At 32.0% G+C, this 27962-nt stretch overlaps 1 protein-coding gene across 3 annotated transcripts in view; it reads left to right on the forward strand.

The window, feature by feature from the left end:
- Positions 1-312: 312 nt before the first annotated feature.
- The window catches only part of LOC124368843 (small G protein signaling modulator 2-like), a 94616-nt gene continuing 66966 nt past the window's right edge, over positions 313-27962 (forward strand). For all 3 annotated transcript variants that reach the window (XM_046826275.1, XM_046826276.1, XM_046826277.1), the window contains exons 1-8: positions 313-515; positions 10361-10404; positions 13341-13416; positions 17225-17387; positions 18433-18648; positions 21548-21615; positions 24591-24733; positions 26735-26872. In XM_046826275.1, coding sequence (XP_046682231.1) covers positions 482-515; positions 10361-10404; positions 13341-13416; positions 17225-17387; positions 18433-18648; positions 21548-21615; positions 24591-24733; positions 26735-26872 — 882 coding nt within the window. In that variant the 5' untranslated portion in view covers positions 313-481. The remainder of the gene's footprint in view (positions 516-10360; positions 10405-13340; positions 13417-17224; positions 17388-18432; positions 18649-21547; positions 21616-24590; positions 24734-26734; positions 26873-27962) is intronic.

Consider the following 27962-nt stretch of genomic DNA (forward strand, 5'->3'; position numbering starts at 1 on the left):
AGACATTAGTATTTTACAGAAAAGCTATATCTATTATCCTCAATCATTGTCGAAAAACAAACAATAATTACTAATCTAAACTTTTCTGACAGTTTCACCGGTTAAAGAGACTGTAACTTTACATAAATGCTCATATTAAAATATATGTTTTGTTTCCTAATCATATAAACGCACTAACTACGTATTATTTACAAAATTAAAAATTAATTATATTTTATATATTTTTCTAGTAGGTCTTGGTCAACCATAGACATTAGATAGTTAACCGGTGTAGTATCTTTTTGTCACTGCTGATAACAGCTTTGGCAGACGAATTGTTTCCGAAGCAGGGCGGTGTAGCAGAAGAAAATTTATACAGTGTATTTTATTTATATTTGTAATTTGTAACATTATAGCCTAGTTATATGAGATTTAGTAGTTTCAGATGTACTTATAAATAGGATTAAACATTAGGTGTACGTTTCACCAGTCGAAAACTTCAATGCTACATTTGTCAATGGATATGTCTTCATCTGGTAAGCTTATCAATAGTGTAAACATTTTCTGCAGCCTGTTGCAGTAATCAATACTTGGCTGAATATGTTCTCATAATTTTATTTAACGATATAAAATTATTAATTTATATTCCTCAGAAATGTAAATTTTAGTATCAGTACTTATATTTATGCAAACTACAAAGTATAGTTTGTTTTGTAAATGGTCCAGGTTGCCATTTAAATACTAGGCTAACTTGTCTAGGTAGGCCTAGGCCAGAAGAAAATGAAATATATTAATTTAGGTTGCCTAAATTCAAGATAAATACTTGGCAAGCCTCGTCTTTGCTATATATGTATAGAACTATAGTATAATTAATGTATAAAATGACAGTTATAAATGTTAAAGACCACATCTCTTTAGAACAATTAGGTTTGTACTCAAGAGGGAGAAGCAGTGTGTTACATGTATGCTTGGCTCATTAAACTGGTAATTCTGAGCTGTGGTTGGATCAACATAAATTTGGTTTATTCTTTTGATTAACCTTTTTAACACCACAAGTTAAGGTAATTATCAAAACTAGGCCTAGAGCGGCAAACATGAATTGATTCTGCTGCAAGTGATGAGTTCAAAGGCCATATGGCACATTAAAGCATTATCTGTATGGCAATCATCTTATCTGCAAACCGGATATTAAAACTGGATAATACAGATTGTGAAAAAAGTTCACCTATAATAATTCATTATTAGTATGGTGTCAATTGTTTAAGGCGTCTTGAGTGATCGGGAGTTTGGTGGAAGAAGCTTATTTTTTTTTTTTTTAAAGATTTGAAATCTTGTAAAAATGGATTGTATAGAGCAGGTCACTCAGGATGCTCAGAAATTAAAAAAATAACTCGAGCTTGCACTTTTCTCAACCACATGTACACCTTTAATATCCAGTTGGTACCATAGGGATAATGGATAATTACCGTGAACAAGGCTGGGCTACTGTGGGGATAAGAAGCGTTGTGTGAACTTTTAATTTTTTCGCTGAAGCATCAATTCATGCTTTGCATTGACATTTACTCATTTATTAAAAATACCATTAATGTATGGTTACAGAATAATTTGATTTCTTTGAGATGAATCCTGTCTTCTTTTTAGCATAATTAAGCTCATCCCCTTGGACTTTTATCCTAAAGTGATATACATACAATTGGAAAATAATATATTTAATAGAAAAGATTATATAAAAGTACTTCAGTTCCAGCGGAGCAAGTACTTTTGTGATTCAATATCTATTAAAATTAAATTATATATCTTTTTAAAAAGGTTAAAGTCTACCTGCAATATATTAGACGCCCAATAATTTTCATGTAAGTTGCACCTTGAGATAAATTGACTCATCTACGATATGAGTCATTGCTGGCCATTACTCAATTAAAAGACTGGTCTTCAGCCTGCCTTCATTCAGTCGTCCAATACCAGTATTCAAAGAACTCCTAAATAGTCTCATTCCAGTAGGTTCTTTCATTGCGTCAGCTATCAAGGTTTTCTACCCATTAAAAATTCCTAGTGGTTGCCTAGTTTGAATTGATAGCATGTAGCGAAATACTAACCTGAGATGTAGCTCATAACTAACCAGTGTTGGAAGATCTTTTAAAATGTAAAAAAATTGGAGCAGACAAAACATTATGAAAGCTCTCATATCACAGCCTCCTTATGGCTCATATTCATAGAGTCATTATTGTTTAGTACGGGCACTTTTGAAAGGGATAACCATAAGACTACCAGTATTTAGATTGTATCATAATTTTAAAGACAAATTTTAGGCATTTTGAAATTTTTTGTTTAAAGATTATACAATCATTAAATAACATAAAACATATATTTTATTATTATCAAAATACAAATCATATCAAATGCTAAACATGCAAAGAACAATAAATTATAATTAATTACACCATAAAACAAACCGAAAAATCAACCATATGTTCCTAGGCAAAATTTGAATTGAAGGTACCATATTCTCAAAACTATTTGTAACTGTTTGAATAATTACAGGTAGATATTTTCATAAGTTATACAATTTTTCATATTTCGTCATTGTCAAGAAATAATTTTTACATGTCATATTTTTCATCGTCATATAATTTCACAGTACATTTTTTAAAACTATTTATTCAAAAATGGCTTATTTTAGTAAATGTATATAACTAAATTTAGTTCTTCTAGTATGTTTAGAGTAAATATAGCTTATAATTTTATTTGCCTCTAAAACATCATATTTTGTATGTTAGAGTGAGTCAGTGGTCTTGAAGGAGGTGTGAGGATCACTCACTTGCACTGATTCATCAACGTTTTTAATTCCTCCCATTTTTTGTTTCTTTTTGTTCTCTTAGGAAAAGAAGCTGAGAAATATCTCATTGCACTTGTAGTCCTTATAGGACCTTTGCGCTGCTTCCAAAGTGACAGGATACGAGTAAGGGTGAGCGTAGGAGTCAAGATCATGAGGGCGAATTACAGGCATTATATCTCATCCATGTCACCTTGGAAGATAGGTAGGCCAGCTCGGTAACAGCCTCTTCAGCCAAAGCGGGCAGGGGTGGCACACCCACGTCCTTAGGAGCAAGTGCCTCTAACACTTAAGGAGACCCACCAACTCCCAACAGTCATCCTCTGCAGTAGAGTAGACCTATTGATCTATCCTTGCACCCCAATATCTCGGCATTTGCAATCAGTGAGTGATGTGCTGCTCCTGGACATCCATCAGGTTTCCCAGACTTAAGTGACACATCAGGTTTTGCTATACCCAGTGTAGGTTCAACTGGAAAGTATGAACCAGCCAGAAATGAACCCTCTTGTTGGTTACTGCCTCTATGTTCTGACAACAGCTACCTTGCAGTAAACAGGCTTGTGAATTTTATTCAAAGTAATTACTTTGTATAGCCTAAATGTATATAGATATATACTTTGTAATGTCTTCCAAGTAAAAGACATAATGTTATTTTCTGAATGTTCATTTTATAATAACTTATAAACATACAAAGTACCATAGTGAATGTCACTTGGGTGTAATAATATAACATCACCTCCCTAAAACTCTGCCAATTCTATAAAACTCTTTCAGTGACTTTTTAAAATTAATTAAAAATATAAAAACTCACATAAATAGTAGTTGCTCATGAACACTGTGTTCAGAATAAAGCACACTATACAACAATTTTCAAAATTACATTTCATGAGTAGCTGATTGATATAAGCTGGTATAGGTGCTTTTTGTGTTATGCTCATCATAATCCATAAAATAGCTATGCAAATTTAGAATATATATATATATATATATATATATATATATATATATATATATATATATATATATATGACCTTTTAATGATCTGGTCAGAGTGGTAATGTGCTTCAGACCCAATTCTTGTATATATTGATTAGAGGTTTCAATTTTCTATAAAGTCAAAATAAAAAATAGTTGTGAAAATGTTAAAAGTTCTTAAATTGTAAAGTTTTTACTGTATTATAAATAATACATCCTTGAGAAAAAAACCAATACTCAAGAATCAAGAACATTTTATTGTCATCCCACATAACAATTTATTGACAAAGTCATAGTTTAGTACAATATTCATAAAAAATGTACATCAAAATATAAATTTCAACCATGGCCTACAAGAATACAGCTTATACAATGATTTAGTGTATAAGTAACCATAGAGAACAGAGCATAGATTACATGAAAATCACTTAAACTACAGGACTATATTTCTTCAATAGAATAAAAAGCCTTTCTTTAAACCATTTAGACACAGATGTTTTAACATTTTTACAAGAAATGTCTCTTACTAATATGCATTATATATGTTTTTTAGAGCCTAAAAATCTTTTGATTGATTAAGTTTTGATTTCTGGTATAATGATTGTAGATTGAGATTCTCAATTTAAATAATTGCAAATTCATTATACACACATTAAAAGCTGTAAGACAAAAATAGAGGGAAGCGTAAGAATATTGTGTTCTATGAAATATTATTTACAGGTATCACCATAACTAAGATTGAAAATTGTACGTACAGCGTTCTTCTGGTACAGGAAAACCTCTTTAGTGCCACTAGAGCCATTCTAGAGAAGGGTACCATACATAAGGTGAGAGTGGAAAAGAGAAAAATAGGCCTTTAAAACTAAAGTTTCTTAAGTAAAAATATAACCCTAGATAGGCGAGCACATAAGGCATCAGTATAGGTTTTCCAGGTGAGCTTAGAATCAAGATGGAGACCTAGTAACTTGACAGACTTATTCACAAAATTGGCACTTAAGCTAAAAATTAACTCTTAGGCTAAACCAGAGGGGCTACTTGCAGTAAACCAGAGGTAGGGTCTCTCTTTCATATCGTTCACCATTATATGATTCAGTTCTGGAAGTTCACTGGAGCACATCAAGGTAGTGTCGTCAGCATAAAGGACACAGGGGCCATCCCTAAATTACGTAATGCTAAAATCAGTCTTTTCAAACCCTTCCTCCCCTGCTTGTAACGGACTTGTAACGATATCATTAATGGTGCGTAACGCTGCTGAAAACCCCCTGGAGTGTTAATGTAATTTAGAGAAGGTCCCACACTTGTTGGGTAGGAATTTTGGGAGGTCAGTAATGAAAATCACGAACAAGAAGCGGCCTAGTACAGAACCCTGAGGAACTCCCACTGTCACCCTCTTAAGATCAAACATCTGGTTGCTTATTTTGACAAATTGGTACCTATCAGACAAATAAGAACTAAAGAGGCAATTCAACAACTTAAGCCCGTAATTTACCTTTCCAATAAGTTCTGATTGAGGAACAGTGTCAAAAGCTTTGCTAAGATCCTACAACAAGGTACTTATCTCTTGTCTGTCTTTAAAGCTATTAATAATGTAAGAGACAATCTTTTCAATTGCCTTAACAATCGAGAGATTATGTTTGAAACCAATATGTTAGCTTTATATAGTCATAAATAACAAAGCTATGAATTGTTATGTGAATACTTGTAAAAATGAGTTGGCAGTCTGAGTGGGCATATATGCCTTTGCTAAACCGCCTGGCTGCATTTGAGGTGCATTTAGTCAATAAGTTGTTTGGCAGTGATAGATATAAAATAGGCTTGTAATTTTTGCTTACATTTTGAAATATCAGGTGGTCTCAAGGGAGTTAAAATTTTAAAATCTTAAATTTTAGGACAAATATTTCAGGATTAGAAACCTACAACATAAGTTCTCCAATTATGTGCTACGTTAGTCATTTTTAGGTTCTCGTTACCTGGTAATAAATGTCAAATGTGCATACAGCAGTTGCTCTGTAGCTAACATTTTTGACCATGATATGTCCGATAATTTATCTCCAGTGAACTTTCTATCGCTTTAGGGAGATTGAAATACTGAATATTAAAAAAAAGGCATACTCATTCATTCGTTCATACGTCTGCACAGTTTAAAGGTCTGAGATGTTGGACTTCGTATCTGTATTAGAAAAAGTGCAGGCTCAGCCAGAGTGACCAGACGCAAATTCTTAAAAGAAGGACTTTTGGGGGTAAAAAAGGAGGACATTAAAGCAAAAAGGAGGACAGTAGTAAATATTCTTTTAAACTTTGCGGAACACTTTTACTTATACATTATTAAAAAACCCCACATTATAAATTAGTAATGTATAGCTGCTTGTAATGCAAATAAAAAATTCAAACTGAATTTGTTTTACATATAAATCGAAAAATAAAATAAATTCATATTATTACAGTGTACATCGATGGGCTAGTGATAGTATTATTTGAGGCTATTATTTTGTATGTGGCATAAAATTGAATTACTTATTGTTAGAATTTTTCTCTTTACAAATTATAACTGATTTGAACCCAAATTTTTAGAATTGTATTAGAAATAAATTTTCTAAAATAGTTGGAATTTATTCATTGTGTTGGTTCATTACATTATTAGTAAGCTTTACTAACTGGCATAAATAAGAAATTATCACTATACAGAAAAATATATAATGTATTATAACAAAATTAACTCATAAAACATAAATAGGAAATCAAGGGGTGTAGCGCCAGTGTAGCTGAGCGGATAGAAACAACACACACACAGTCAGTGACACTATAGACAACACTCAACATACAACTGAATCTAACAGCAGTTCACATGCCATGGCATTACGTGTGCACTGCAATAATTTGTCATGGTGTATCTTCGGGATTTCGGAAATTGGAAGAAATTTTTAATGTGATGCTAGTGTTTGTGAACATTTAAGCGTCCACAAAATAGCCCACATTTGACATAGTTTTAAAAAAAACGGGAGGACAGTACGACAAACATTAAAAAGGAGGACATGTCCTTCTAAAGCCGGACGTTTGGTAACCCTGGGCTGACCCAGCAGGGATCACTTCTGGCTGGTTTATACCTACCAGTTGAACCCACCACTGGCCACAGCAAAAACCGATGTGCCACTTCAATCTGGGCAACCTTATGGATGTCCAGTAGCGGCTTATCACTAACCGCAAATATTGAGATTCTGGGGTTCATGGGCAATTCAATAGGTCTAGTCTACTGTGGAATATGGCTGTTGGAGTTGGTGGGGTTTGTTCCCTTACCTCAGAGGCTCTTGTTAACCTCAACAAGGGTGTGCCCCCCTGCCTACTTTGACTGGAGAGGCTGGTTCACAGCTGGCCTCCCTTCTTCCGGGATGACTTTGAGATGTAGTGCCCTAATTCTTCCTCATGGATCTCGATAGGAGGCGGGCCCCTACTCCCTAACCTTACCCATCCTGAATATCCTATCACTCCGGAAGCAGCGCAAAGGTCCTTACAGGACTAAGTGCAATTTATAAGCTTCTTGTCCTAAGAGAACAAAAAAAAAAAAAAAAAAAAAAAAAAAAACCCTGGGCTGAAATCCTGTCAGTGATGGTAGTACTTTTTATCAGTACTAACCACTATACCGACTCTCCCTCTTATTCTCTTTTATAAGATAAGTTATGGTACTTTTCTTTGATATCAAACTTGTAAGTTGTTTAGAATTTGCAGCATAGAGAAAAAATATAGCTGTGTTGTTGAAACACGTGATTAGGCCTAGTCATGGCCTTGTCTGGACTAGTCCGTTTCTAAAAAAAGGAATATTTTTAATTGATAAAGTATTAAAAAGCATCAATACTAAATTATCTCAGAGATATATGACTACTGTCTTATTTAAAGAAATATTCTGTTAGAAAGCCCCAAGATTGTTTTTCCTCGTGTAGTGGGAGCCCAAGTACGGCTCATCTGCTACTAATAGCAGCCTTTGTGAATATTGGTTGTACATGACAGCAAAGGTTGGTGCTCAGGGGTTTGTGCTGGTACTGACTCTCAGTAAACATTCTTTAGAAATGATAAGTGGAAAGTTTACTTTTATCTTGAGTGTGCTCGCATATGAATAATTTCCCTTCACAAGTCATAGGAATAATGCAATAAAATCCCTTAAGCTTTTTGGAGTTCATTGAATTAATTATTTATACCCCTGAAAGCTTTCCAAACTTTCCAGATTTGAAAAAAATTGAATTTGAATCATATTTTTTGTATCATACCATTTATGCTGTTTAAGTTTGTGTTTATTCATTAAACTGAAGTTTGAGAGTTCCGTTTTGTAAACTTGACATCCTTTCAGAGAACATTACTTGAAATACACCAAAGTATGTATATTAATAAACATTTCCACAGTTGTGGGAGTTCAAGCCTTGAGCTGTCAGCTTAAATAAGTAAGTGGGTTTAAAATCTGATAGATAAAATCGACTACGTATTGCTGTGTAATGCAGCCTATTTAACCCATAGTATAGACCCTTATTCAGGGGGCCGGGAGTTCCGAGGGAGGTAGCCCCTAATATGTGTTACAAAAATAATACAATTGTCTAGAGACAAGGGTAAAACTCTAGCATAAAATAAAATTAATCCATTTATGAGTTTTAGCTTTAACAAATTAAAATAAAAATCTTAGATTGATTTAGGAGTTATAAATCTGCATTAGTTACTTCATTCAAGCCCGTGATCAAAAGAAACTCGTTCATCTAGTGGCACCGTTTCGTGACACGGAGCAAGCTCACGTATCATGTGTCATATCTTGACACTTGGAAGCTTAACCCTCCGAGCGTCCATCATATTTCCCTAAACGTCCACCTGTTTTTATAGGTTTTGCAGTCTTTTTTTTTGCATAATTCATAAAAAATCTTAAGAATGGTTTAAATATAGAGTATTATACATAATTTTTCTTGTAAAGAATCACAGAATATGATTATATAAAAAGAAAAATTAAAAAGAAAATTTTCTTTTTGCAACAGCCTATGAAAGGGAAAGACATATTTTAGAAAATATTTTTTTAATATAAAAGTATCCACATGTTATTATTATACTACTTCTAGAACAATTTCATAATAGGCAAATTATAGAAAATTTAGTCATGAACACATAAATATACAGGGTTATAGGGTTCTGTGAATATATTCATAATGTTATACAAACTTACATGGATATGCACAAATTTGAATTTTTGCCTATTTGGTATTGCTAAGTAACACAACAATAAAATGTTCTATTGATGTTGGAGCAGGCTGAGGAGATACTTCCTCTGGTGCTGTTCTTGTGAGTTCATCAATTACAACCATCACAAATTTTCTTCTGGGCTTAGACTTGTCTGGGTTTTTTTAATATAAGATGAAGGAGTCAAAAATTGCCATGTCAAGGAGATTATAAAAGATTTTTTTCCAATAGTGAGTGGTGGTCCGGGAGTATGATATGTGATAGATGGATTTATCATTCATGTCCACTCCACCCATGTATAAATTATACTGCTGTATCATGTATGGCTTTATAGCCTCACAGTGACTTTTGAACCGGTAGGTCTTGGGCATGACAAGCTGTTGACAAAAGGTATACTGGTTTTCGGGTTTTTTGTTTGTTTGTACCCTACTGCTAACACAGGCCCTCTTCTAAAATAAACACTCTGTTGTTATATTATTATAATATTATATATATATATATATATATATATATATATATATATATATATATATATATATATATAATATTAATTATGCCAATAATAGTGCGGGTTGAATTAATTTGATTGGCAAGTGCCCGCCGACGTTTAGAGAAAGGTGCCGTCAGCCGATGCTCGGAGGGTTAACTTTGTCAATAGTGATTTGAAGTCTTACATTTAATTATTTGATTATAACCCAATTTCTTATAGTTATGAACATGTTTGCAAATATCATAGAAATCTGCATAAATAAAACAATTTAAATTTCAATTAAACATTATTTATTGCCTGGTTGATTGATATTACTTGCATACATTAAGCATAGGAATTTCATTTCAGCTAGAAACCTACTCGTAATTATTTTCAGGGCCGACTTTCAGTGTTGTAAGGTTAGTGAAAGTAAGTTTGTTATTTTACATTCGTTATGGCTGCAAAGTAGATAGGGACATTACTTCATGGACTTAATTCAGTGGGTAATAAATAAATGGTTACTGAAGCTGTTATGTCTCAATGCATTATCTGAACAATAAAATATTCTTACCTATTTATAGAAGTAATGGTCCATTTTTCAAATATATCCTGCATCTTCAATAAATAATAAGTAAAGATTATAAATGATTGAAATATCAGTCTACTCCATTTACATAGAATATGAGTTAAAGAAATTAGGTTCCTAAACTCAAATCCTAAATATGCTACTGTACAATTACATACATTATCTACTCCCCCACTACTAAAGAATAGGAATATAATACTACGTTATTTGTTTGGAAGTTTAGAAGTGGGTTCATTATGTAGTGGGTATTTATAACAAAAATAAAAAATATATTGTGTGAAAAAGTTTTTCACTAATTTTCTTCTGATTTCAGATAAAAAGCTGAAGGAAAAGCTAATAGAACATGTCACAAAAGAGGTGAGACAATTAAGAAATTTCATTAGAATTGGTATCAAGTTGAAAGTTGACATTATTGATGTGCTGTATGTATTTTGTTTTCCAATTATTCCCAATTTAGTAAAGTAGAAATTTATACAAATTATAACATTAGGGGCTCTCTGTGTTACGTGTTGAAATTACTTTAATTTTTGAGATTTTGTCAAGGAAACAAACAAAAGTTACTAATTGTATAGGTGTTCAAATTATCAAGGTTCAAAATAGTGAAGTTCAACTGTAAAGTAAAATAAATTACAGAGATGAGGGAGTCATGATTGTAAAATTTAAAACATTTAGAGCGCAAGAAACCATGTCGCCAACATTAGCAATAGTTTTAAGTATTTCGCCAAATTAATGCAATTATAGCACTACTATTGTTTCCAAGTGGTTGACCATACCTTAGATGGGAATGAAAAATGGCGTAATATGTCGTGATCAACATTTCAGTACTGATACACTAGATGTGCAATTATCTGATGTTGATGGGACCAAAGATATTTCGGATAAGGTGAACCATCATTAAAACTTATTTCCAGTTGGTATTGATATCTATAAACTGAGCAGCGGCATCACACACGTGTATACGCCTATAGTGAAGTTCTGTATTTGCTATATATAGCCATAGAATGTAACAAATTCCTAATGAAAAGCTAGCTAATAGCATAATAGTGTATATCGCTCTAAGTATAATTATTAAATGTACTTCGGATAACCTGGAACTTCAGATAACCGCATTTCAGATAATTGCGCCTCTAGTGTACTATATTTTAAATTTTAGATAAGGTATGTAACTTTGGCTCGTACAGACTTGTATCAGCATCCCAATTTAGTCAACAAACCACATTTATATATATATATATATATATAAATTCCTTCCTATTAGTTTTATATGCTCTGTATGAATATGAATATTCTTTACTGAACATATTCTTAGAGAACAGTACAATCGTCAGATTTTATTTTTTTACAGCAGGTTAGAAAGTTCTGTTTAAAAATTAATTTATTATGTAGAATGGATGGTCTTGAAGCCAGAGTTTTAGTTTGTGTCCAAACTGCAGTCGGTCTCTCCTCTTCAGTTCTAGTGGGAGGGCATTCCACAGCTTTGGCATTCTCCGTGGACGCTAGGCGGTGAGCTGGAAGATGGTAGTTTGCAGCATGCCGAGTGTTGTAGTCATGTTGCTGTGCTCCAGTCATCACTTCATCGGGTGATTTCAGGTGTACGTAGGTCACAGCTTCCAGGATGTATAGGTTAACCACAGTGAGAATCTTCAGTTCTTGAAAGGCTTGCCTGCATGATTCTCTTGTGCGTAGGCTTGCAAGGATCCGAATTGCTCTCTTTTGGTGTGTTAGGACCCGTTGCAGGTTGCCTAGTGTGGTACCTCCCCATAGTCTGTATGTTTACTTTTGAGGTAGAGCTTCCATCAAGAGTAAAAATTAAATTTCCTGTTTTTTTATTGTTTACTACCTCAAGTTTTGGCTTAAGCCTTTAATAATTTGTGAAATTCCTCTTGTTATAAAATTGTAAGTTTCAAGACTTGTAGGACACCTCTAGACTGAACTTTAGGATGTTATTGTATGTTTAAGTAATTTTGTTTGAAATGTCCCAAATATTAGACAGTACTATTTGTAATATACTGTAACGACTTGCACACTATTGCTTGTACCAAAATAAAATGAATATCTCACATAAATATAAACACAGCAATGCGTAAAATCCATAATTTATTCACATATACTGTTTTAACTTAAATTATAGATTATACTGTACAACTAATCTATTGACAGTTAATTAATTATTTAAAAAACTAATGTCACTTAAAAGCATGAAGATCTTTAAAGACAAAAGGTTTTACACAGTAAAATTAACAACGTTAATTAATTATAAGAAAAAAATATAAAATATATACTATATTGTGATTCAGGAAAATTTCTTATGTACATTTAGAAAATTGTTTTAATTTTAATTTCTGTGGACGGATAAAACCATATATTCTTTTACATACAGTTGGAGGAATTTAGCTGTGCTCGTAGGGTTCTAATACTACCCTTTCAACAAATAAATGCTATCTGTGTGGCGGGTTGCATTTACGTGCTAGCCGCTGAGATGAAGGCGCAACAATCTCTTTAACGACTTTAAACTCACAATTTCGATTTGCCGATTAGTATTGACGAATACGTTATTTTTAAAAACACTTTAGACAACACTATAATAACTTAAAAACAAGGATAAGTCCTATTATTGCTATTATTTGGTATTCTCTTATTATTTAATTCCACACAAAAATCAGCACTGTCACAAAACAGACTGGTTGTAGTGAGTGTGATGAGTTATTTGGGTCAATGCGATTCCTGAAAGGAGGGTTTTACCCATGAGTCACAGGAAATGTTTTCGGGACGCAGCGCATAATGCTACCCCGCCACCCCTCCCGCCTATCACCACACACTCAAGGTCATGCGCGCAGCTAAAGTCCTCGAACTGTATTAGTGGCAATCTAAAATTAATGGGATCTAGAGGTAAAAGCTTATTTAGAAACTATTTTATTAACGATGATAATTTTTTTTTACAATGGTTGAAATACCTTAACAGTATGTCATATGGCCCCGCCCTTCTAGTGGTGGTATTGTGTATTTACTAACAAACAGTTGTATACTAAAGCAAATTGTTTAGTGTGACGACTTTTTTCTACATAAAGTTAAATACTTGTTTTGTGTATCTAATATTAGTATGAAATCCTTTTTCTAGTTAATATTTTAGATTTAATTAGGACGTTTGTCTATTTCCTGTTCATTTCTCGCTTATTAATTTGTTTTAAGTCACATCATGTTGGGATGTTAATTAAAAACAAAACTGAATAAAATCTAATTATATTTTTAAGATTCCAAAAAATGTTGTTGTGCAAATATGTTTTCCTTTTTAGGTCAAACAAATTATGGAGGAAGCTGTTACACGAAAGTTCGTTCACGAGGACAGCAGCAAAGTCACATCCTTATGTGGTATGTTTTATAATAGTATTTTAATAAAAATTATGTTTTAATAATAAAAATTCCATTTCTATTTTTAGTTCATAACAATTCATCTAATTAAAGTACTGGAAATAAAATGGTAGTTTATGTCAATTAATGTGTGGTGTCTTAAACTCTACTTTTATTTTCAATTTTTTCTGGTTTTAACATTTTAAAAATACAGTACTAGCCTAATGTCAACTGTAATATATTGCAAATATATGCAAAAGCATTCTGTAAGATGTTTTACCTGTGGGAGAATTACGCAGTGTTTTATCATTCATCAGATATTGATGGAAATTTTCAAATTCAGGGACAAAAAGTCTATTATTGTTCAGCCTTTATTATAATTTGCTTGTAAAATTAAATACAAGTATTAAATTAGCTATTTATGTAAAGTAGTTCAAGTCCATAGTTAAACGTAAGCTATGTAAATTTGTGTTTGTTAGTTTAAACATTTTGCAAAATGTTAAGCAAAGTAGTGTAGAATATTCATGAAGCAATATGGAGTGAAGGTTACTAAGTGATATGGAAGGACACTTTCCCTATTAAGCTAACCCGTTTCTGCTTACATTTTCTCTCTATAGCTGCTGAAAATTATCATTGTAGGTAGTATTGATAATATTTTATAACATGATTTCATTATGTAATCCTTCAATAACCAAAGCTAAATCAACAACTTTTATGTTCTTAATAAATAGAGTTGGTGTATCAGTACTAGTACAGAGTTTTCCAGTCTGAGGTATAGTTGTATAATACAAATAAACAGTACTAGTACAGAGTTTCCAGCCTCGGGCAGAGTTGTATAACACAAATAAACAATACTAGTACAGAGTGTTCTAGTTTCAGAGTTGTATAACTCAAAAAACGGTACTAGTACGGTGTTTCAGTCTCAGGCAGGGTTGTATAACACTTATAAGCAGTAGTAGTACAGTGTGGTCTAGTTTCAGAGTTGTATAACTCAAAAAACGGTACTAGTACGGTGTTTCAGTCTCAGGCAGGGTTGTATAACACTTATAAGCAGTAGTAGTACAGTGTGGTCTAGTTTCAGAGTTGTATAACTCAAAAAACGGTACTAGTACAGTGTTTCAGTCTCAGGCAGGGTTGTATAACACTTATAAGCAGTAGTAGTACAGTGTGGTCTAGTTTCAGAGTTGTATAACTCAAAAAACGGTACTAGTACGGTGTTTCAGTCTCAGGCAGGGTTGTATAACATATATAAGCAGTAGTAGTACAGTGTGGTCTAGTTTCAGAGTTGTATAACTCAAAAAACGGTACTAGTACGGTGTTTCAGTCTCAGGCAGGGTTGTATAACACTTATAAGCAGTAGTAGTACAGTGTGGTCTAGTTTCAGAGTTGTATAACTCAAAAAACGGTACTAGTACGGTGTTTCAGTCTCAGGCAGGGTTGTATAACATATATAAGCAGTAGTAGTACAGTGTGGTCTAGTTTCATACAGAGTTGTATAACACAAAAAACAGTACTAGCACTTAGAGTGCCATTCTCAGATAGAGGCATATAATGTTAGATAAACAGTAATTAATTTTAGAAGTAATTAAAATTGTTAAATATATCTAACTGAAAATCAAATTTCATACTCAGATTCTTACTCTAAGATCATCTCTTAGACAGTAAACCATGCCAAAACAGTAGCAGTCATAGAAGGTAAACAGGTTTTTATATCAAGAGAATATTGTTTCAGAGTCATATTTAGTATGTAGGCTAAAGCTGTTAAAATTGTGTATTTATACCTAAATACCAGTTCTATACTGCTACAGCATTGCCAGTATAGACATCACATATCTATGTGCCTCTGAACTACTCTGCTTTACTGTGAATGAGTCGAAAAATATAAGTTGTTTTGAATTCTTTAAATACCTGAAATCTGATCTTGCACATGTAAAAGTGAAGAAGCAATATTGTAATGTATAGTTAAAAGTTGTAACTCTATACACTACTCCAGTTGAGGTAAAATGAGTTTTTAAAACTCTTATTCATTGATGGTTTTTTTGTTTATTGAATGAAATAAAGGTGGGGACTACAAAACGACAAAATTTAGGTTAATACATTTGCCTAATAAATCTATCCTAATATTCCACCATGTTAAAGTTAGCTATGAAATGAGATGAAAATTTCTTTGTTTTGACAGGAAAAGTTAGGCCTCATGGTCTTTTTTACACTTAACTTGCATTTAATACAAATAAATCAATCAAATAATCAACTATAAAAATATACAATGTTTTAACAAAAATGTATTAATATCAAAGATCTTACCAAATACAAAAAAATCACTCACACATACACACATCTGTCCAGAGTACTTCGGACAATTTGATGAAGGTCATATGCTCTATATATCTTCTTTACTCCACAATATAGCCACAAACTGGGCACAGCCTTCTATGGTAAGAGAAAGGGAATTCCGCAGGCAGTGGCAGCCCATAAAGTAGAAAGTTCCTGAACATATAAAAAAGAAGTGAGGAAATATAAAAAAAATTAAGCATCATAAAGCTTGAAATGAATATAAGAACTAATATTGGCTTAGTACTCTTTGGCAAAGCAGTCATGTAGGTGGTGAACAGGTTTTAATTTAATCACCTCTTAACAGTATTGATTGCTAATGCACTAAGAGTGCATATTTCGTCTGAAGATTCAAGAATATTATTGAGAATCGGGTTCGTAATAAACATGTATGATGTATAATTTTAAATGCAAATGTTTTATACAAATTTAGATTCTATTCAGCAAGTTCCTATTCTATTTTCTTGTTTGAGTCACTTAAAATTTCAGCAAATTGTAGAGTCATTGATTAATCATAAATAAGTTATTACTAGTAATCATTGATTGAATCTTAATAATTTAGATCAAAATCCTAGTACAATAAATAATAAAGGCGTAATAGGAAAGAAATTCCTCTCGTTTTATTTCACAAACTTTGTTGCGAAATGTAAATGCAATATTACAGTAGCATCAGTTAGTAAAAAAATGGTTTGATTTGTTCAAAATAGACTTTAAATAATTGGATTTTGGTAAGCTGCGTTCCATTTTTTATAAAAGTAATATTAATGGAAATGAACAAATATTTAACACTTCACCATTGAATATAAAATGTTAAATTTTTTAAAATTTTATATATCCAACCCTTCATATAATGGAGTATATTGTTATAGTTATGTAAAAAAAAACCCCTTTGAACGAACGTGAACGCTCTTGGAACGAATTATTCTCCTTTCATGTTGGAAACATTTATAAATATCGTAAAAACAAGCAAACATTCCTAAATGTGTCAGATGCTGTATGTTATATCCTGTGTCAGAATAATATTAAAATGGATGCTCATTATAAAAGTATTTTCTCAATGTTAAACTCTATAAGGAATCTCAAAATTTTGATCTCTCATATCTTTGTTATTAAGGGAAATATCAAAAATGTTTAAAAGTCTTAAAATAAATGATTTTTTATTGAAAACAATAGTAATATAAAGGGTGTTCCATAAGAAAAAATAAAGTTGACCGCCATATTCGAAAATGGTGGCAGTTTTAAAAATGTTGATGTAGATATTTTTAAATGCTTCTAAAAATCAAAGGTAAAGGTTCTTCATTTAAAGTTTCCTGTCAGATTTGTATTTTCCAAGATCATAATGGTCGCCTACTTAATAAATCCATCCTGTATAATGTTGTAATTCATTTTAACCCATTCAATTTCTTGAAGATTTTGTAAATAAAGATTTTCATATTTGTAATAAAATACCAATATTTCAATTGAAGATGATAACATTAGAGTGGATCTGTCTTTACAGGAGCAGTAGAAGCATGTCTGTCACAAGGGCTGAGAAGGAGGGCTTTGGGCCTCTTCAAGACCAGTTCCACGACTGCTCTCCTTCATAAAGTGGGGAAAAACTTTGAGCCTGCTGATCTTATCTCTAAAAAAGTCAGAGAAATCGAAAACGCTGATCCCAATAGGTGAGCATCAACTTTATTCTTATGTGCCCCATCCTTCTTGTATTTCAATATCATTCTGACATATGTTGAATTTGTAACTAATGAAATATGTTTCAATTTTGCTCACGTCAGATATGATTTTTACTGGCTAAATAAACTTAATTGACATTATCTTCATTGACTGGACTATCCCAGACATGAAAATCCGGGACACTAATCCCAACCTCGAAACCTTCCTTAACACACTCAAAAACTTCTCATATCTCATTATCTGGAAAGTGTTGTCTTCTTTAATGTGGGTCTCAAACTTGAGCATTCTCCACAACCAAAACATAGACGGCTATTTTACACCAAAAATAGTCTGTTTTCCCGTCTCAGAAAGCTAGCAGCTCCCAACCAAGAAAAATGAAACTTGCCTATCAATGGATAACCAAATCCCATGACTTCCTAACCTCAGAATCAGATAAATAATTCCACCTGCTTTCCAACCATCAGATTTAAAATCAGCAAACTACATTAATTTATAATTGCCCGTTTGAAGTCTTTATTGTGCTACAATTTGCATCCTCAACTTATGTTGTTGGACAACAGTCCATAACCTGTTGTGTGTTGTGAACTTTTTTTCTGTCACCGTTGCTGAGGAAGCACTCATTAATACTTTTATGGTACACTTGACAAAAGTCAGGGTTGCAAAAGTTTTGGTGCATTTCATTCATTGATTCATTAATTCAAATGTTTGAATCAAAACATTTGGTTCGGTCCACCAAACGGACTAAAACACTTTGGTTTGGTGAAACATCTGTTTACTGATGATGGCTTACCACAAGGAGGCCATTATATTTCAAGATTTAGATTGTGTTAGCAATTCCCCATCACGGTTTGAACCAGAAAACCGTGATGATAGTCAAAACTCAGAACACAGAATTGTTTGATGTTTTTTGCAGTTTAACATTTTTCTACCTAGGCCCCTCTAATAGGCATATTAGCTTTCTTTAGTAACCTTTCCCTTTTGTTTTTCATTTTGTGAATAATATGTCCACCATTGTAATGTGACTGTCACTTGCAGGCGTTCTTCATCTAGTGGAGACAGTATGAACCGTATCCCAACTGCCAGCATTCTCACCAACAGTTCAAGCTTTACGAAACCTCCTCTACAGAAGAAGAATTCATCTGGGAGTGGTCTCACTGCTACCTGTCAGACCCCTAAATATCTCTGGATTCGTTTGGCTCTTTTTGAAAAAGTACTTGCACGCATAATAGACCATTTAGTTCAAAATAGCAGGTACGTGTGGGTGTATTAAAAAAACAATTTTTCTAATCTTTTAATGGTGTTTACGATAGTTATGAATGTAAACTTTTCTTTAAATAAATCCTTATTTGCGACTATCGATTGTTTATTTAGCTTTTAACTATATGAATAGGTCCAGACATGGCAAATCGTATTATCTGATTAATTATATGAATAACTTGTGTTATAAAAATACCTCTGATGTGTTTACTTTTTGCATATGACATTTAGTGGAGAGCAAAATCAAGTTTATTATTTCTATAGGGTAAAATATAGAAAAAATATGAAAATTTTTGTTTTTTGTTTTGATTTTTCTTTCTATTTTAAGGTGAAAAAAGCTTAGTCTACTAATAATTTTTTATTAATTTTTTTGCTCATTCTGGCATTTTACTATTTTTATGATTAAGGCGGATGGAAACAACTGGCCTACGCACAGGCAGACTGCCTGTGTAGGCTTTCCTATAGATTATTATTTTAATATAGTTAACATTTCTGAAAAAAGTAAGATATTTATAGATTAGTTATTACACTAAGTTTTATGTATTTATAATAGTTTAATAGTGTATTTTGTGTACGTTTTGACTGGAATAAACTTATTCATTCATTCAAAAAAGTTGAAACAGCTAAATATGATACAAAAACCATATGTCCACGAGAATAAAAACATAAACTATTTAGTGTGAAATTGATGTTTTAGTTCATGTTGTTACGAACGGTTGTTGCTGTTCTCAACATAAATAATACAAATATTTCAATGTATTTTTTGTAAACTTTAAGTACAATGTGATATGGTTGATATCGTTTTTAAATGGCTCTTGTTAACCCTTTTACTGCCGACGTCCGACATATCGGACGTCAGCATTTTTGCCGAAAACGCCAACGTCCGATATGTCGGACGTCTGTTTTTTTTATCGTTACTGGCTACTGTTATGTTCAAATGCCAAAATATTCTGTATTTTGGTTGTTTAGGAGCAAAGGATAATGAAAGAAGCCATTTGAAGAACTTCGGATTTCTATTTTCGTCGTCTTTGACTAGAATTGACGAACTACCTAGACAGCTGTCAAAACCAGTTGATCGGGTTATGTTACTGAAATCTTCGTTCATTGTTGTTGTTTACAATGTTATCGAAAGTTTTTTGAAGTGTTACTTTTGTTGATCAAGGATAAAATGAGTAAAAGAGTTACATCTAACTCTCCTGTGAGTGAGGGAACAATAATTAAGTGCAAGACAAACTGAGTGACGATTTCCTTCAGAATTTGTCAGATTCAGATGCCGAAAACGAATCTGATATTATTGTTAGGGCTATTGATGACAATCAAAGTGATGTGGATGACACTGATGACGATCCTGACTGTATCTTACCATCAGATAATGAGGAGTTATTAGATAGTGAGGGGATGTGGCACAGATAAGTTTACCTTCAATTTCCACTGGTAGGCCTAGAGGAGGCCTACCAGTTTTGGGAAAATCCTCATAATGCAGCTATGTTTCAAGGTAGCACCTTCAAATGTGGTATATGTTCTAAGCAATTGCTCTAGTTTATAATGATATCATGCTCATAATTTTAGTATAATTTTAAAAATAAATTATCAGATGCCAAACACAATTTTTATTTTTTTATTTATTTTTTATTTACATCATTTTTAAAATTAAATAATGTGTTTGTTTCAAATTAAAATGTCTTTTTATTATTTAATAAACAGCATTTAAATACGAGTAAATAAAATAAAAATTCATGCAAATCTAATGAAAAATAAAAAAGATACATCATTTTTTGTAAATGAATGCACAACAGCGATTTTCCTCCTTGGCAATTTTGACTGGTACAATAAAAAAATGGCCGGCAGTAAAAGGGTTAAGATTAGATAGGTTTGTGCAATTGAATTTAATTTATTCAAATATTTATATGTAACAGTCAACAAAATATATATATATATATGTATGTATACAGTGAAAAATCCTCACATAGACTATACGATCTGTGAGTGGAGACGAGTATCTTTATCAGTCCGTTAATATCTTAATTATCCATGGACTACTATCCATGTACAGTACCATTTTAGAATAGATTACAAAAATTATTTATTTCCAAAAACATATACACCTATATACAGTTGATAAATTGTAAGTTACCCTTTTACTATACTTACTAAGCGGTGATAAAATAAAACAGTTTAATTTTAAGTACAGTAGTTGGATAAATATTATTTATATAATTTAAGTATGAGTTATTAAACTATATATTACAGATAAAATATAGTCTACAATGGAAACTAACCTACATGGGCATGCAGCCTGTGCGTAGGCTATTAAACAAATAACGTACTTGTATGTATTACAACTTGATTTAACTATTAGATAATAGCAGTCAATGTGAATTAACTAATAAAATTATTCACTGAATAATAATTTAAAGTTGTCAGCTTTTTCTAAATGTTGTAATTGTGGATAAATTATTTCATAGTAATTAAATCAATTTCTAAACTAACTAATACAATATTTAATTAATAGAATACAAATATAATTTTTTATCCTCCTGAAAGTTCACAACTTGAAAAAGGGCTTCAAAATTGATTTTCATGTCTGGTATACCACAGTAATGATAAGAGTAAAGCAATTAAATTACTTTAAAACGTTAAAGCAAAATTTTAAAAAATAGTTTAATTTTGATATAATTATTGTTATTTAAATGAAAAACTAGACACTCCTGTTAAAACAGTATTTTACAAGGAAACAGGTAAATTCTAGCATAAGAGAAATACTTCATTTTAATACTCCATTTATTTCATATCCTTGTTAGAATTGGAAAATTAAAAAAATAATAAATTATTTTGTAAAATGTGTTAATTGATTATAGTTGTATGGAAATGTAATTGGATTTTTAATTTTCAGTAAATACTATGAAAAAGACTCTCTAGTGGCAGATCCAGAATACGGGTCAATCCTCAGCTCTCTACTGGGTAGGTCTTTTTTTCTAGACTTCTTAATTATGTCTTAGAAGTTCAGTTTGTGTACCTGTATTACTGTAATGTTAAACTGTAAACTCTTTTGCAGTACAAAATTTTCAAAAAACTCATATTGTTACGAAATTTGATTGCTAAGAAAGTAAAAGTTGTATTACTAGATGGTCAGGCATAGAAACTCTTCAAGTACAAATATAAACACTAGATACTCGTAGTATATAATTTGTATTGAGAGAAGAATGCTATGGATCGAGTTTGATTCATTTTCCTGACTCCCGAGAGGGTCTTTCTTCATGAACTAAGATAACATTAGTGTTGATAAATATGTTATGTTAGTACTGCCTAACATAACATATGTATCAACAGTAACAAACTAAAAACAGTTAAACCATTAAATTGTTTTCCGTATAAATGTATTCACGAAAAAGTGGTTTTCTAACCAATTTTTTTTTAGTTGAGAAGGTTACGGTGGATGTTATAGAAGTGACTAAAAACAGTCTTTTAGAAAAGAGTCAAACTACAACTATATTAAGCATTGTTGTATGGTTAATTGAAGGTGAATTTGGAAGAAAACATTTACAGGAACAGTTTTCTTTGTCCTAACAGCTTATTGGGGTTAAGGTTCCACCAAGATTTTAAATACCCTATACTCACCACATTTGAGTTCCCAAAATTCAAAAAAAAATTCCTCAGTATGAAAATATGGCTAGTGGAGAACAATTTTGTTCAAACAAGGCTGAATTGTCGAAATAAGCCTATTTTGCAACCTTGGGCAAATCCTATTGATTAGAAGGGATTCTTCTTGTACGTTGGCAGAATTTTTGTATTTTCCCATTCTTTTTTTTGTGTGCACTTTTATTTTTTGCTACTTGTATATACAACTAAAATACACTATCACTATAATGATATGTTAAAGTGAACTTATCTTTTAGTTTGCCAGGTTTTCTAACCATGGTTGGAGGTCCTTGGCTTGACCATGGTTACACTTTTGTAACATTTGTGATTGCTGCATATTTAAAGTTCCTAAATGTGTAATTGTTTCCTGTTTAGTAATTTATTTGCACAAGTTTTTCTTGACCTTCACTTCATGCGCTATGAGAATTTGCAAATTTTTGTGGCTGCACCAGTTGTATAAAAAGTAGTAGGGAAGAACCTTGAGTATGTGGGTCTAAGTTAGTGCATGAGTTTCCTGTTTTTTCCACTTATTTGCATTCCAGATCAGAGCTCCTTTTCCTTGGGGAGTTGGGTTTTTTAATTTAATTTAGAGTTTCAACCAAAGATGAATTTCTATTTGTATAGTATAATTTTTATCCTGTAGATCTTCAAAGTCCATCTGGTGTCTTGATTTGTTGGTATCTGAATCAGCAATGTATTTAGTTAAGCAAGAGTTTTGGATAAAGTTTCTACCAATGAAAATAACCATAAATGTCTATGGAAAGAAGAGGTCACCATATTAGAGCCATGCACAATGTGGTAAGGCCAGGGTATTTTAAGAGGTCAATTGCCTGATGTATTCAAGGCTCAGTTCGAGAACCATCACTCCACGTGCCAATGAATCTTTTCAGCACAGTTGAAAGTTTTGGTGTGAGTGCAACGATTCTACAAACAATACCTTACAATAGGGAAGTGCTATTTGTGCACAAATGTTGTGTGAAAACAGTGTCATCTCTAGTCGGATGTTGTTCTTCACCACACCTTGTGATTTTGCAATGCTAGAGCCGAGGGGCTAAGCTAAATTAAGCCTATATTCATGTCACCATTCCCCAGAAGTTACTTCCTTTGCCCTTTTGTTGTACCTAGTATTATCTCTTTCTTTATCACAATTTACATGGCCAAGCTGGTTTGTCATTTAACATTTCATTTTAGTTCTCCACCTCATACGTCCGTAGGCCTATCTCTAGGTTTTCTGCACTGTGTCTCATACTTTCCAGCATCCTGTTCTTCTTTATCCTTCCACCCATGTCCAAACCATTTTATCCTACACATAACGTAATATGGTAAGAAGGGTTGATGCAGTTTGAATAAAGGAAGGCCATTTCACTCTATCACTTTTATTTCACAAGTTTAAAATTAAGTTAGCTTTGCCTTATGTATTTCAATAATTGCTGTGTTGTATATCATTATACAATACAATAATACAATACAATACATTATACAATAATGACTGTACCATCTATGTATATATATTATTGTTTAGTTAAAGTTAAAGAAAATCTGAATGAGTATGAGATGCGTCATGACATTCATAACTACAACACAAGGGCCAAACATATGTTGAATTTAATTCCTGTAAGACTTGAGAAATTAAAAAAAGTCACTGCTTTATGGAGGTTCAGCTTTTCAATAAGTTACCTGATAGTGCATGGAAAACTATCAATAAATTTAAAATTGTTCTTAAGAATTGGCTTAAGATGACTCCCTTATACACTGTTGATGAATTCTTTGCCTGTGATACAAGTACCTTAATATTTTAACTGTAAACTTTGTTGTTTTTAAATTTGTTTATTATCTGTTCGTAACTTTGTTTTGTTATTTATTAGTATTGTTTAAGTGATCATTTTAATTGTTTAAATTTCAAGTGTTAACGTTGAAGCTTTCTAGTCACACTGATAGTACTAAGTTGTTTTATCTTCCTCTTTTGTGCATTTTTATTTAATAAATTATGTATTTTGTTTGATAAAATTTTAATGTCTACCACTAGATTAATGTTTTTCTTCAGACAACAAATTTGTTAAGAATTTAAAGGAAAACATTTTAGTGTAATCTAGTTTATATTAGTATAATAGTACATGCTTACTATGTTTATGACTATGTCTATTATACAATTTTGTATTTAATGACAATAAAGCTTCTTGACTCTTGACTCTTGATTAAAAGTATGTAACCAAGTTGATATTAACTGTGCACTAGAATCATTATGACTTGATGAAATAGTTTGAGTTCTTTTAATCTGATTTATGTTTCTATTCCAGTGGGTCCATGCGCTCTGGACTACTCCAAAACCAAGACACAGGATCACTTCTGGACTGACCCTCCAGCAGATGAACTTGTCCAGCGACACAGAATCTCCAGTGGAGTGTCCACTCATCTGTCCTGTCCTCGTCCTGTACTTAATGTGAATATCAGATACAGTTTTTAGTGACTTTTTTTGCACTTAACTAGTTTTTTGAACAAGTAATTTCTTATACTCAATTTGATTATTTATTACTTCATCCTTTCATTTTCTTACAACTAAGAAGCTTTGAACACAGTTGTTTCGCTTTAATGGGTCACACATTCATTAGAGTTAAAAATTCTAATGATGTTCTAGCTCATCCAGCTCAAAATGTTATCCCACTTTAGGAACATTTCCATCCTTCAAGTATTTTTTAGACTTTAAATCTTCCATTAGATGCTATGAACGTAATTATGTTTTTGTAGTATTGCAAATTTATGTATAATTTTTTGTTTCCATCAAGTATTTTATTTTTTAATTGCAAGGCTTTGATTATATTTTTACCAACTTAATAAGTTTAGATAAATTATTATCTGGTCTATTGATATTAAACTATACAATAGTACAATGAGATATTTGTAGTGTAAATGTTCAAATAGATGAAATATGCTTAGAAAAGTACTTAGACCTTTGTGGTTATGAATAGAATTGTTACGTTAAAAACTGTATTTTTTTGTTTGGATTATAAAAATTATATTGACAATCTTGCTTTACAGAAAAAGTAAGAAACCATATTATTTAAGAAATTTCATGTTTAACCCAAATATTTTACAAAATGGTCATGTCTAACATATAAATTCATATAGAAAATAAAAACATTATTGTTTTAACCTCAGTTTTTTTTATCTGCATCTATCAACTTGGAATAAAGACTTTAAAGCTCGATGCTTGTTGGATGTACTAATCCACACATTCTCCCTCATCGCTCTTTAACCCTTTGAGTGCCGCAGCGTCTACATAGTAGATGTTGTTAAATGTGCATAAATTGCCGGCATCTACCCAGTAGACAATTTGTATTTAATTAATATCACATATAATTCATTTTTGTTTTGACAAATAACTTATTTCACGGCAATCTATAAGTTTCGAACAATCAATTGTGATTGATTTTTATTGTTCACCGCCCCCTTGTAGTTATTTGCCATCAGAAAAAAAACAGATGACGCAATAGTTGGTCAGCTGCTACTTGTTGCCATTAACTACACAGTTTCGTTTGTTGTGTGTTTACATTGTGCTAGTTTCGTGTGTTTATGCTGAAAACTGTTGTTATTACTATTCTGCAATTGTGTTCAGTAAAACTTACAATGCATTTATAAACTTCTTTTTTCGTGTTTAGTGACGTACATTTTATTGTTGGATTGGTGATGAAGTAAAACGCAAGTTCCAATCAAACTATTGATTTTAGGTGAAATAAGGTTATATTGTAGGCCTGTGTATATTTTTATATACTTTTTATATAATTAGTATTTTACAGTCGTCTTACTTCATTGAGTGAAATAGGATAGTTATAATATTGTTTCTAAACTTTTGACAAACTTGAACAAAAATTGCTTTTTGTTGTATTTTGTATATATATATTGCAGTATCTGGTTAAATATTACTGTAACACACCATATTATGCATGATTTTTGTTCAGTTTTTCATGCTCTTTCATATGGTATAGCTAAAAAAAATTTAAAAAAATATTGTATAAATAAAATTTTAGTTCAAACTTGAAATTTTTTTTTTTTCACTTTTTAGTTTTTTTTGTTATAACCTATATTCTTTTTGTGTAAATAAAAATAATATTATATGGAAAAAATACCTTGTTTTATAACACACAAACTAAAAAAAAAATTATTCAAATCGGTTGAATAGTTTTTTTAATATAGTTTTTTCCACACACGCTTGCAAAACAGAAGGAAATGCTCCGGCAATTTATGCGTATGACTTGGGAAAATATGCCGTGGCACTCAAAGGATTAATTCTCCATATGAATTTTTTTGTATAAAAGTTTCAGAATTAAAATGGTTTTTAGCATGGGTAGTTGTGTAAAACATGATAGTAATAATTTTAAGTACTTAAAGGTGTTGAGTAAAAGTATCAGTAAGCTTATAATACCTCTTGTTTTTGTACCTACAGTATCGCAGGAGTCTCCATGCTGTCAGTTCAGAGGAGGGGAGACAGACTCCGACTTGTGCCAAAGATTACGTCGAATCGTTACATCAAAACAGCAAAGCAACACTGCTCTATGGCAAGAACAACGTTCTTGTCATACCAGTAAGTAACTCAATGATTATTCATCATCTTCAAAATAAAGTTAAATAATTAATATGTTATAAAAGTGTTGTACATCTACACATAACGTAGCAATGGTGGGAAGGGTTGATTCAATTTGAATAGTTTAGCTCCAGTTCACCTTCCTCTTAGTGTAGCATTAGGAATTTAATGCTATCACAGACAATCCATGTTTGTTGCATACTCTTCTGGATCTCTTCAGAGGAACATGACCCCAGATTCCAGGAGTCAAGTCTGAGACAGCTTCAGATTTCAAGTGCTCCACTAAGAGAAAGGTGAACTGGAGGGTAATTCTACTAGACATTTGTCCTAGTCTAGTACAAAGAATTATTAAAGTTTCAATCTGAGCTATAAAAAGGTATTTCTGATAAATTATTTGCTAAGAAGGTATCAGTTAGCCTACCAGTTAATAACTTAGAATTAATGAAAAATTAAGCAAAATATGTTATTTTTAATGATTGTACAAGTGGGTGTTGTAAGGTAAACAAATGAGTGTAAGAGTTTATTTTCATTTTTTATGTTTTAAGGGAATTTAAAGAATATCAAACTTGTTTAAATACAATATAATATTAAAATTTTTATTAAACGTTTTGAAAACACATAAGGAGCATAACAAAATTAACCTGTTGATTAGTAGCGCTGTGCGCCAAGGTATAGGTTAGTGACGACGCAACTGTTGTGGTTTGAACAGTTTTACTGGTTAGTTTCACCGCAATACTTGATTTCTAGACATCTAGCAGCTGTGGTAAGTACTACGGAACATCACTGGCCCAAGTAGTTCTCAGAGTATCCGCTAGATCGTAGGAGCGTTCAATTTTGTTTCGTTCTGTAACAAAGCCCTACAAGTGGCTTCTCGGGAACCAGTAGTTTACCTCTTGCCATGACATTGAAACCCGTGTTAGAGGTTATGTTTTTGTTTTTCTCATGTGATAAGTCTGATTTATTACAAACCTAATTAGTTTTGTTGCCAATGGCTGGCCGTAGCCATCTAAATGATGATGAAATACGCGAGTTCTTTTTGGATTCGTGTAGTGAAGACGAAGAATTGGATAGTGATTTATTTCCTAACAGT

This window comes from Homalodisca vitripennis, chromosome X (genome assembly GCF_021130785.1).
Source record: "Homalodisca vitripennis isolate AUS2020 chromosome X, UT_GWSS_2.1, whole genome shotgun sequence".
NCBI lineage: Eukaryota > Metazoa > Arthropoda > Insecta > Hemiptera > Cicadellidae > Homalodisca > Homalodisca vitripennis.